The sequence below is a fragment of the Cyprinus carpio genome, chromosome B6 (assembly GCF_018340385.1).
Source record: "Cyprinus carpio isolate SPL01 chromosome B6, ASM1834038v1, whole genome shotgun sequence".
NCBI classification, from domain to species: Eukaryota; Metazoa; Chordata; class Actinopteri; order Cypriniformes; family Cyprinidae; genus Cyprinus; species Cyprinus carpio.
The window spans coordinates 15,991,166-16,003,671 of record NC_056602.1 but is presented as its reverse complement, the minus strand read 5'-3'; the positions used below and the strand labels follow the sequence as shown (position 1 = coordinate 16,003,671).

The 12,506-nt window shown below is 38.7% G+C and overlaps 1 protein-coding gene and 1 long non-coding RNA gene across 2 annotated transcripts in view; both read right to left on the bottom strand.

Annotated features, from left to right (window-relative positions):
- Positions 1–3,083: 3,083 nt before the first annotated feature.
- Positions 3,084–3,802, bottom strand: LOC122137674. Its single transcript, XR_006155017.1, has 2 exons — positions 3,485–3,802; positions 3,084–3,314 (listed from the first exon to the last, which is right to left on the bottom strand). It is a non-coding gene; the product is annotated as an uncharacterized LOC122137674 (long non-coding RNA).
- Positions 3,803–7,151: 3,349 nt separating this feature from the next.
- Positions 7,152–12,506, bottom strand: part of LOC109060309 (TBC1 domain family, member 32) — a 46,003-nt gene continuing 40,648 nt past the window's right edge. The window contains 4 exon segments of the mRNA XM_042725160.1: positions 7,152–7,205; positions 7,207–7,281; positions 12,229–12,357; positions 12,359–12,421. Coding sequence (XP_042581094.1) covers positions 7,161–7,205; positions 7,207–7,281; positions 12,229–12,357; positions 12,359–12,421 — 312 coding nt within the window. The 3' untranslated portion in view covers positions 7,152–7,160.

Sequence of the window (12,506 nt, the reverse complement as noted above, 5' to 3'; positions counted from 1 at the left end):
AAAGATGCGTCAGTTTAGAGAATTTACGATAATTTCATTTTTGATGTATTTCAGAGTTTATAGTTAGCACATTTGGTGGCTAATATCCCACAATCTTTTTTCATTGAGTCATTTCTGCTTCAGTATTGTAGCACAAGGCTCTAGGTCTACTTTAAACTAAGAAAATTGCTCTTTGAGTCATAGGTCTAATCAGAAAGAATGCTCCAATGATTATATCCCAAGGAATTCATAACTGGCAATGATTTAGTACCATGGCACCATCAACAGGAAATGAACAACTATGCCGGTCACAAATAACCACGGAGGCCATTTGTAAGAATTTAGGAGCTGCAGTGAAAAAAATATCTTGAATCCCAGCTTGTATATTTTCATCACAGACATCCTTTTGAGAAAATGGAACTGGGACCATCTGTGTCTCTCTCTATCTATTGCCAAAGTTTGATCCTTATGGTTATATAACTAACAATCCAACAGTATTCTAATGGCGGGTTAAAAAGTAATAGCTTATGATGTTTAAAACAAGTCTGCATATCAGCCCAAATATGTCAAATTGGTTAAAATGGACCAATTACAAAGTTAACAACCAACTCATCTGACATGATCACTTTAGATTCCAAACGAACTTGACATCTTGAGCCGATTTCAGTGATTTCTCATCAGCTTGGTGAAATCTTGGTGAATATAAACATACTAAAATATTACAGAATCAGTGTCTGCTTGATAGTGTTAAATGCTTTGACACAGTGTTTTCCTAATTAATGTTGTTCAGTTGCTTTGACACAATCTTTTTTGTTTAAAGCGCTATATTAAATTAAGATGACTTGACTTGACTTTACACTGGACTAAAACCAAAACCAAAGGGATTTGGTCTCATTTCAGAAACTGGACTGAAATGACTACTGGAGATTGTAGATACTGTATATATGTGTGTGTGTGTGTGTGTGTGTGTGTGCACTTACCAGGGTTAATTGTCAGTCTGATACCCAAGATCTCTGTTAGCCGCTCTGCCATGACTCAGAACATTTCCGCGGTGATGTCTGTCATTAATGTTTTAGAGCTCAAGCACTCTGTTGAGACTGTTGCTTGTCTGCTGATGGGGCTGTATTGATAAATGAAAAGCATTAAGCAGAAGCTTGTTTGATTTGCTCAGTGGAGGAAGCCACAGAAGCTGCTGGCATACCAATTTACACTCATCATTTATCTTTCCTTGTATGCGGTCTGTAAGCACTCGTTTATTTTTAACTATATATTGCTGATATGAGGTCTTGGGGTGGGGCCTTTTGATATGTGGCAGCAAGTTCCAGTCACATTCCCCAATCTCACCCCCCCATTAAATTGTTTTGTAGTCCAGATAAGGTTATACAGTATATTCATATGCACCAGTTTACTCTAGTCAAAAAGCAATCAACAGATACATTTATTGCAAAACACACTCTGTATCACCTGGAGTGTGTTTTGACTGAACTCCCATCTGCAGGAATGAAATGAACTTTTGCCAGGAAAGATGCCAACCATCACATCACCATTAAATGGTCTCATCAGTTTGTGCCACATTTATATGCGCTGCACAGATATCAATACATTATGTAAAATCAAAGCCAATAATAGGCACTTCACATTGAAAAGGAGGCGGGAGACAATGAAAAAAAAAAAAAAAAAATCTATCAGCTGTCCACGCAATGTGACTGTATTTTTTTTTTCCCAATCAACACCCACAATTCCATTTGGCTTGCTCTTTGTTCTGAGTTGTATTTTGTTTCCTTTGCCCTGTTTCCTTTTTCACAGTTAAGTGGTGGCATTCCAGTTTAACATCAAGCTAAACTGAAAGAAAAAAAATGTCTAAAGGATTAAAAAGATTATCATAATATCACAAAGACTGATGAAAAATCTGATTTTAGAACTGCCAAAACAGCAGCACCCACAGTATCTGATAATCTTCTTTAACTTAGGTGCCCAGTTAGACAAGATCAAGAATCAAATGGCCTTACCTCTCTGTCGTCTCCATGGCTTTGATATGCACTTCTGCACTGATAGCTTCACTCAAACACTATCTGTGATCTGTGTTCCTGTGGTTCGAAGAGACAGAGACATTCAAGAATAATGCTGTTTTTTGCCCGGGTTATCTGCACTAGCTGATCATCACACACTCATATTCGATTCATTGGACTCCCTCTGTGCTCTGGTAAGTGTTGTGTTTCTGTAATTCAAATGGCTGCCTGTATGATAACGCTAATGAGACTTTTTGCAATTAACCCGATGGTCTCGTCAGGTGGGCCTGAGGGGAAATTTGTGCTGATGGTGTCATTATGGGTTAGATCACAGCGAAAAGAGAATATCTGAAAAGAAAAGTCTACAAATACATTAGGAAAGAAGCCAGAGGACACAGTCATGCTACTGCTGAACCACAATAAGATTCAAATGGATGGTATTGATGGTGTGTAAATAAAAGTGGCGCTCCAACTTGACAGAGGAAGCGTGTGTACAATACGTATTGTGTGTTACAAATTACTGGCTTCTACTGACAGGGAATGGAAGGGTTATGCTCGTGTGGTAATCTTCTTCTGTCTCTCTTCTCCTTCTCTTCGTTTTCTTTCTTCAGTGCATACTTTGAACATAAAATAGTTTTACTTTCTGCACAAAGTCTAGATTTTCACTCTCTTAGTTTGAGCCTGATCCATAAGCCTCTTCTATCTCACAAGGAACAAGAATTGACTCCCTCCATCTCATCCATTTGCTGTAGAAGCTGACCTATCGTTGATGCTTCTGGGCTTTGAGTTAGTGGACAGGGAGAGTTAAAGTCATGCATTCTAAACATGCTAATCAGTCCAGATTAGAATTGATACAGAGAGAAAATGGATTCATCCCTTGAGATTCTGGAGTTTAATGGGGATGGATAATGCTTGTGATATCTTCTTCAAAAACCCCTCAGATTGATTGTGTGTCCATCAATGCACAGTAAGTAGATATCCAATGACTGACACTTGAACATCAGTGCTAAAGGACAACCGTTAGCTTCACCTGAAGTACAGGACAAATTCAATACTGGACTGTTAGCAAAAAGTACAGCAATACCAAAACAAAAAGTATGATTAACATTTATTTTAATAAAATACTACTGACAAACCTCATGTGCATCTGCAACTACATGTTACAATATAAACAACAAGTCAGTAAATATAGTGATTTATGTGTTAGCGTTAGTTAGGGTGTACTCACACTAGACACACTTGCCTTGAACCGAGCCCGAGCACGATTATCGCCTCCTCCCCACTCCCCCCACTGGCCTGCACTCACACGGGCCGGAGCACGCTTACCTCATGTATGAGATAACGGGAAAAAAAAAAAAAACGCTTTTGCAAATATTCTCCCGAATAATTAATAATCATTAATTAATAATTTATGTCTTGCATTGATTTTCACTTGTATGTATCAGAAAAATTATTACAGAGGCAGCTGACGTTAATGAAATAATTTGCAGCTTTACTCGCAAACTACATTTCCTGTTCATCAATAAGGTAAGAACCAGAGCCATTATAAACCTAAATATACTTGATTGAATTAAATTAACTGAAAAGTGTAGTGTAGCAGTAGTAATAGAATATGTGTGCGGTCGTAGTGATGACGGTAGCGCACACAAAATAGTATCCGTTCCGTGCTCCGGTGCGGTTAGCACTCACAACCGAACCACGCTAAACGAACCGGAGCGCTTACACTAGTCAAATGAATCGGGCTTTGGGGGGTCAAACGTGCTTGGGCATGGTTCAAAATGCCTAGTGTGAGTACACCCTTAGTTAGTTTTTAAAAGTAGGATAGGCGATTTTGGAGAGGCTAGCAATAGCAAGATATCTTTGAAAGCATAAGATCCCACCCTCCCTGCAAATCACTCTCCAAAGCCACACCTCCTCCAAAACACATGAACGCTTACATGCAGACCAGCGGCTAACCACCGCTGATGGAGGTCTGAATGTAACACTGTCAGATTCCCTCATGTCTCATTCACTGGTAAGAAAACATTACAATACAAAGCGCATAATATCTTAGCCCTCGGACCAAGGGGTATGATTGGACTAACAATTTATGGTCCTTTGCCTTCCACAGAATAAATACACATAAATACATTTAGACCACTTAACTTAATGACTGCTATTGGGATGTGAAGAGACTTTCAACCAGCATAACAAAAATATTTTTTTGAACCAAATCACGTACCCTGCCTTTAAGTTAGGTAATTGTGCACTGTTTTTGATTCACTAAAAGAACCAACACATTAGAGTCATTCATTCAGGGATCGAACTACACTGGTTGTGCTATATCTTTTGAGAAACGTCTCATAAGATTGTGTTCTGTGTGAACTATATACTGTTTTGTGCTGTAGATTCAGCAGAGGTGCTGCTACTACTCCTTTCCCTTAAACTGAATGAGTGTTTGAGGACCACCAAACAAATCGGCTTAAAAAGTGAAAAATAAAACTGGTTATTGGTTCACAATGCTAACTATCTGAATTAAAATAAAAAAAAAGTAATTGTGACAAATCTTTGTGTAGCCTGCCAACTGGCCACAAGACTAATATAGTTATCAATAACCATAACTATATTAGTGTCCATGCCAACACACAATACCAATGTTTATTATACGCATGCAGTAAAGTTATGTCATCTGCTGCTTTAAATATGTGAGCTCTTTTAAGTTGGGTGGATTCTGAGTGGCTGTCAATGTTTTTATTGTTCATCAGCTGGAAAAAAAAAAAAAATTAAATGTTTTGAAATTGATTCCAATGATATAGTTTCTTCAGTGTCATTATCTGTGGTGTGGACTTCACTATTCTTATAGAATTTAAACAGTTATTAAAACTTTACTGTTGATCTTTGGTGTGAACGGCCCTTGATGCCCTACACACTTCAGATAACTAATTTCAAGTGCTTCTCAGAGTGAGAAAAGGGACAGTGATGCTCACTTTCAAATGACATACGCCCATTCATCAAGCAGATTCTTGAAGTGGAATTTGGCAGTCATAACAGGGATAATTAATGTGGAGGAGAATAATAAAGCATATTTACCAGAGAAAATCAAGCTAATGCAACTCCTCAAGCCTAACACAGAGACAGATATGTCTTAATTATCAGTTCATCAGTTTAATTACCCATAATTATCATTTTCTAATTATCCTACCATTTGGTCTGCAGATACATCATCAACATCCATGCCACAAAAAGCCTTGTATTGTCAATTTACAATGAGCCAACACAAGATTGGCTTTCCAGATGACTGTTGGCCAACAATCAGTCATTAAATCATTAACCTGATTAATGTGTACAGCTCGTTATGATTACACAAAGATAAAATTAACTGATCACACACAACTGATTTTAATGCAGCATTTTTTATCTGAGTATAAGCATATACAGACGTTTATGGGTGACAATTTTTATTTTTTTAAATGCAATGGAGAAAGTAAGTAAAAATATATTCACTCTGAGGGAACTTTTTACAGCTTAAATTATAACTGCTTCTGCCTCCTACTGAGTAAACAGTATGCAATATTTAGCAGTTGTTGTGAAGGAGAAAGACACCTCTCTAATGATCTAATTCATTATTCACTGTGTGAGTTACAGATGGCGAGGGTGAGAGATTGCATCTATGTGCTAATGACGGCCTGTCAATGTGATAACGCCTCTCTATACAGCTTCCTTAGGATGGGAATAAGAGACTGCAGATGTTAATATATGCCTTTAGAAAAAAAATCCAACATGCACTACACAACAAGACTGCGTCAACAGCATGTGAGTCATTGTATATTCAAGTGTTGACATGCTAGATCCCACATACTTCATGTTTGATTGCCCATTAAGACAGCAATCAAAAGCTTTGAATTTTCCATACTTACTGATGTCATATAACAGACTGAGACTGCAAAATGACTTATGAACCTACATATGGGGCCAGCATTATAGAAATTTTGGGCAAAAAAGGACCATTGTCTATTGTCAACAGTGCTGAGAATCGATGTGTTGGAAGCACAGCTTATACAGAAGTCACTTTTAAACCAAGCAGCTTTCCGTTGGTCAACAAACTCGTGTAACCAACTTGAACCCGTAGCAAAATCTGCATGAGCAAATCTATCGCCTGCACACAAAGCACATGGATTCCTATTGAAATTACTGGATTTTGCCCGTGAAAATTCACAAAAACAAAGATAACTGGTTTATCTTTACGAATGTTGCTTGTCAGACTGTACAAATATGAGCCCAGTGAGTCTTGGATGAGTAAAAAAAAAACAACTTTTTTTTGACATTAGCGGTCTTATTTCAGACTGTACAATTATACAGTACATATTAAACCTTTTGCAGTGATTAACAGCGCTGACAACAATCGTGTCATATTCCAAACATCATTACTGACAAGCAATACTGAAGTGACGCGAGTATACTGTCAGAACTTTGTAGGAGGAAAAGAATAATATAAAATTAGTTGAAAGACTTCATGAATCCTGGAATTGAATCTAGGAAAGGAAAAACTGTACTTTAGCCACAAAAGGCTAAAAAAAAAGCAAAAAACAGACTAGAAAAGATAAATGTGATATAAAATGTGACATCACATTTATCTGTATATACAAAAATCCAAAACAATTCATAATGTTGTTTTACATGTTACACACACCACACACACACATATAATGCAATGCTCAAATATCATTTTACATAAAATGCTGAATGCTGCAATTAAAAAGCAGAAGTTAAAGTATTCTAGAATTCTGTGTACATTTTTTTTTGGGTGAGGGGAAGTTTGATATAATGCTTATGTAGAAAGGTTGCTTTATCATCTTTTTAGCACATCACTTTAACCAATTGACTACAGTTACTTATTTACTATGCTTTATAATATACCACTGAGTTAGAAATATGGCTTTGAAGAGTTTGTGTTCTTATATTTATGATTCCCTGAGTGAGAATACTATAGTATTAGAATCCAAAAAAATCAAAGAGAATGAAAGCAAATGGGGTATAGTCACATAGTGTTTGATAAAACAGTGCCCTCTTCACATATCTAGCATGCTGTGTTATAAAAACAGCTTTAAATCCATGAAACATTTTCAGTCTCATTCTGTACCACAAGCATTTTTTTTTCAGTCCATGAATGATCTTCGGGTGGTCTGTTTCCTTCTAGCTGCTCCTTGGTAAGATGCTCCTCATGTCCGAGAGCACCAGGGGATCTGTAGTTGCGCTCCAGCCCCTCCATGTACTCCAGGTAATTTACTCACCCTGAGCCGTGGATTGGTTCCTCCTGCAAGCAGGCAAAAGAAGCACAGATTGATGAGCAGTGCTTGAGAGAGATGATTTGCAGGAAAACAGGTAGAACGGGTTATAACAGCTTTAGAATAGATTTGATATTTGAGCTTTTGATATACTTATTTCAGTCCTGATTATCCTGCACACAAAAGTGGCTTAAAACCACCCGAAAATGTGTGTACTGCTGTATGAAATCATGCAAGATTTTACACATTATATATATTGTGCCAAATCTCACTGCCTACAGTGACAAAAGGCATTTATTAATGAAACAAGAGGTTTACACAGACGCTATGTGAGGTGTGGCAATACTTTCTGTACTAAATAAACAATGTGCCACCTAATACACTCTGACATTTAGCTGGGGATAAATAATATAGTTTTAGACAAAGCCAAATGAATTACATTTTGTTTTACGATGAGTCAGCGGAATGCAAGTCATAAAAGCTATGCCTCAAGTTACAAAAGGACACAACGTGGTTCATGGTGGAATGGATGAGGAAAATGAGAGAAAGGATAATAAACCTTTAGAGTTTGCTGCATTAACTAAAATTATGCCTGTCAGTGTAAGCAGTTTTGTGATATAACTGCAAGACCACAGCAGTTGGTATGGCAATGACAAACAAATAGATGAACTGTCCATAATGCTTTAAGAGCAAACAAAAACTAAATGACTGTAATAAATAATAATTTGTAATCATAGTCTATTACAAAACAAATACAAACCACTTGGTTATTCCACTGCTGATGAATGCTAAGATAATGCCATATATTTAATACTGGAGCATCTTTCAATAGAATGAATAGAGTCAGATAATAAATTTGACAATAAGTGAAAAAGTAAAATAAAATAAAAGAAAAAAGATAAAGATCATGAACTGAAAAATGCTGCACTGATGACAGAAAGGCTTTTCCATTACAAATTTTACATACAATTAGATACGTATAACTTATTGTAAGATGAGATCTCGTAGGGCTGGACAATATATCGAAACGATATGACCATGTGCAATATCGTCAGTAAAGCCGGTTCCATGATTAGCGGTAAATCCCCATCACCTGCTTTCAAATGGAGCTGCAGTTAATACAACAGCGCCGTAGTTCACTGAGAAGCTACGCTATAGTCGAGTTCCTTATTGAAGATGAATCACCTTTGATAATGAACTCGACTATATAGTGTAGCTTGTCAGGTAAACTACGGCTCTGTGTCTTAACTGCAGCTCCATTTGAAAGCAGGTGAGCTGGGATTTACCGCTACTCATGGAAACCGGCTTTACTGTACGAGATGCACATGGTCATATTGTTCGATATATGGTCCAGCCCTAAGATCTCGTCAAATGCAGTCTTTGGTGAACTTTGTTTAGGAATAGCCTACTTCACTCAAAAAATATAATTCACCATCAACGCCAGTCCAAACTTTAAGAATTACTTACTTTTAAGGAAGTGACTGTCGCATTTTTTGGAGAAAAACGATTTGAGAAAAAAAACAAGATAAAACGTGGACTTCCATATTCCAACTTTGGCATGTCACAACTGCTGACTGTACATCAGTACCAGAGGTGTTTAGTACTCACTGATGTTCAAACCCTGATGTAATGAAGGTTTAATATTATTAAATTGTGGGCTTTTGTTGGTGTGTCACAAAAAGCAGCTTGGAGATTCTTCTAAATATATAATTTGTAGGTATGTTAGATTAGGGGGGGGGGGGTTCTTCACACTATTAATGACAGATGATGGAGTAAGCAAAACAATTATATTAGAACCACAGAGCCATTAGGAAGATGATTGTGAAAAGTCCAGCTGTTTCCCTAAAGCTGAAAAAAATTCTTATGCTACAACTCCATTCAAAACGTGGCATGTCCACTTGTTAGAAGAAGCAGTCGAGCAACAGAAGAGGACAGCAGCTTGTAGTGTCTTGTTTTTTTTTCATTGGTTTTAAGCACAGTTGTTGCATGCTAGGAAACACCTGTTTTTGCTTAGTGTGTTTCCCGTGGTAATGTGTGCTGACAGTCGCATTTTTGTTCTTGTGCATATCACGTGGAAGTTTGTGCAGTCGAAACTTGCTGGTTGGCACACGCACCCGCAATCGTACAATAATGGGTGGTCTCATGCTCGCCTGCTTTAGTAACTGCCGGAGGTGATTTTTGGCCTGTCGTGTCTAGTGTGCTTGTGCACCTTCAAACCGATGTGCTTACGTTAAGACGTCAACTGAGATCGAGGCGTCTTAAGACACATTGTCACGTGAAAACGTGACACGACGACACACGACAGAATACACCACGTCGCGCTGTGCTGTACCCACCCCCACTGTCGAGAAGCTAATAAAGGTAGTACACTCACAAGCAACCATGCAGCAGCAGATATGGTCTTGGCAGATTTGAGGGACGACTAAAACCCACACATTCCGCAGCGAAGATCAGCAGGACACCTTGCGCTAATCATGAGGCAGGCGCGCAAATCTAACCTCACTGTCTTACAATCTCTGGGGTCTCTCCAGGCAAAGACTGGTCCTATTGTAACGGGTCCCCGAGCAATACTTCAGTGCAATGGAGGAGTGTCGTTTAATGTTGTCTTCGGCTTTCGGGGCAAAACAGTAAGTGTCGAGCAAGAAGGAGTCGATGGTACTACTGGTTAACGAACCTTCTAAAACCTCCCCGCCCGCGTCTGGAGGTGGGGTTGTGTAGATTCTGGAAACATGTGTCACGACACATATGCTGTATCCCCTAAACAAAACGAACGATTGAATGAAGAAGTGTCATACGCACAATCTAGTGGTGAGACGGGTGCCAGTGGGTCAGAATATTATAGCCAAATGAATAATGTTTTAAGCAGAAATTCAGAGTCAGGTATTATCGTTTGCACTACAAAAGAATCATCCATAATCATTCCTTTACAGGGTTAGTGTGATTGCGCATAGCTCTGGCAAACTTTAGCATGATGGTTGGATACAAAAAATATGTAATTCAGTTTTGTGCCTTTATTTTTTACCATTGGTCCGTTTCTTTTATTAAAACTGTATAAATTGTTTGAATAAAACCAAAGGTCTATTATTGTATACTTCATTTGGCATTTAGTTGTGAAACATGTATTTGGTTTCTTGCTACCATATAATCTTCTACTCTTTCCTTTCCATTCGGTTTCAACGGCTATTGTGGAAACTGTGTCCTCTGTACTGTTGCTGTTTCTCTCTTTGCTTTTTGCATAACTCCCAGGTTCGTCGACACCAAGCGTCGTTCGCTATTTCTTTCTAGGAATGAAATACCCTGTCTCCTACACTCTTTAAAGTCTGTCCGCGAGGGATCGACAGGCAGGTGGCGGATATAGTTGGTGCAGCACTCCGACTATTCGACACTCCAGTGTACTTCAGGAGATGTTGCTCTCCTTAATGACCTCCGCAGAATTACAGATGAGGAAAGAAGAACCGAGCAAAACAAAATCGCGGTGGAAAAGAAGGTGGGGGGGGGGAGTTTGTCACACCACACCCAACGATATGCTGTAAACGCTCACGGATCCACTACTAAACGCAAAAGGTGTTTTCGGAGCCGAAACAAACTCCCCCCAGAATTCCGCTTTGTGGTGAGCCGTTTCCAACGGCCAAACGACGAACTCTTAAAACTAACTTGTTTTGGCTGATTTGTCGAAATGACGTCTATCAGTTCGTTCTTCCGGAGTTCGTAGAAGTATATCGGGGCCTGACTGCTCTCTCCGGTGGGCCTTTCCAGCATGTACTACCAAGCCTCTGCAAACTGATCCAGAATGCAGAAGCGAGTGGTCTTCAAACGAGCCAAAGTAGTCACGTCACACCTCTATTAATAAGTATGCCACGGCTGCAATAGCCGCTCGCATCGAAAATAAATGGTACTGATGTTTGTCTACAGAAATACCCACTGGCTCTTCACATGTTCACAAAAGAGCCACAAAATAGAGACTTACTACTGACCTTTTCTGGACTGCTTTCCAGATGTTGGCGCGACAAGACTATTATCAATTAGAGTCATTGTAGAACTACTAAAGACAACACTCTTGTTTTTCAGCAGCACTGACCCAAGCAATACCGCAGCACATTACACTCTGATTAGATCTAGTTTCTTCATCGATGTCTATTCTCATCTATTCGGATTTCTATCTTATCTTATTCTATTATATTATTCTATTCATCTCAAAGGGTTGGGAGGGATTCAGTAGTGACAGAGATAGCTCTTTTTGAACATCCTGCAAACAAAGAATGACTTAGTGGAGTTTGCTTTCTGCAATCGCGATCGAATCAACCAAAACAAGGAATAGATTTTGTACAATGTACTTGGGCATTATTCAGCTTTAGAGTGGAACCATCCGGACTGGGTATTGTTACAAGTAATTTCGTCCATTCAGGCTCTTTAATTTAGACAGAGGAAAAGCATCAGTTTTTGACAAGTTCCTGGCTATGAACAAGCCTCAGAAAACTTACAGAAAATGTCTGACACGTTTTCTCTATTGAACAGGATACACTGTGAACAACCGATGAAACCACAAAGACTAAAAAGTTTAACTTTTATAGATGGGAAACAGAGGGAACAACTGAATGTGATAAAATAGGATTTTACTGCAGACACACCTTGCACACTGTAATACGCATTACTGCGGCGTACTCCCTTAAAACATCACTGCCTAGGGATTTTCTCACCTTAAATGGACTAGCACAGCATTATTTACTCACACTTTCGCAACAGACTTCGTTCCTCTGAGAAATTTTTCCGAGGTCATATGGTTGGCTGTTTTTCTTTTTGGAGCGTGAACCGTCCCAAAATCCCCATCCATCTTTCATTACAATGAAAAGAGCAGTGTGAACATTCAGCTAAACATCTTCTTTTGTTTTGTGTTGAAGAGAAGTAATGTCTTTTGTTTTTGGCTTTAGAAAAGAGTAAATGATATCATTTTCATTTTAAAAAAAGTTATACTATACCTTAAGAAAGACCTGTAGGTCCTGTGTCTGTGTGTGCTGCAAGATATCCTGCTGCAGGTGGTGACGGAGGGCAGAGATGCACATGTACACCTGGTAATCTGGTCCCATGATAACACATATGGCTACATAGTTGACAGACCTCAGGCCAGTCCAGGTAGTTCCAGAAGCACTGGCCAAGCCACTGAATACAGATCTGTAAAACAGGTAGGGGTGAAACAGAAAGTGAGGAAAGGTGAGAGAGCAAGAATAGTAGTTTTGAGAAAATGCAACGTTTGCAC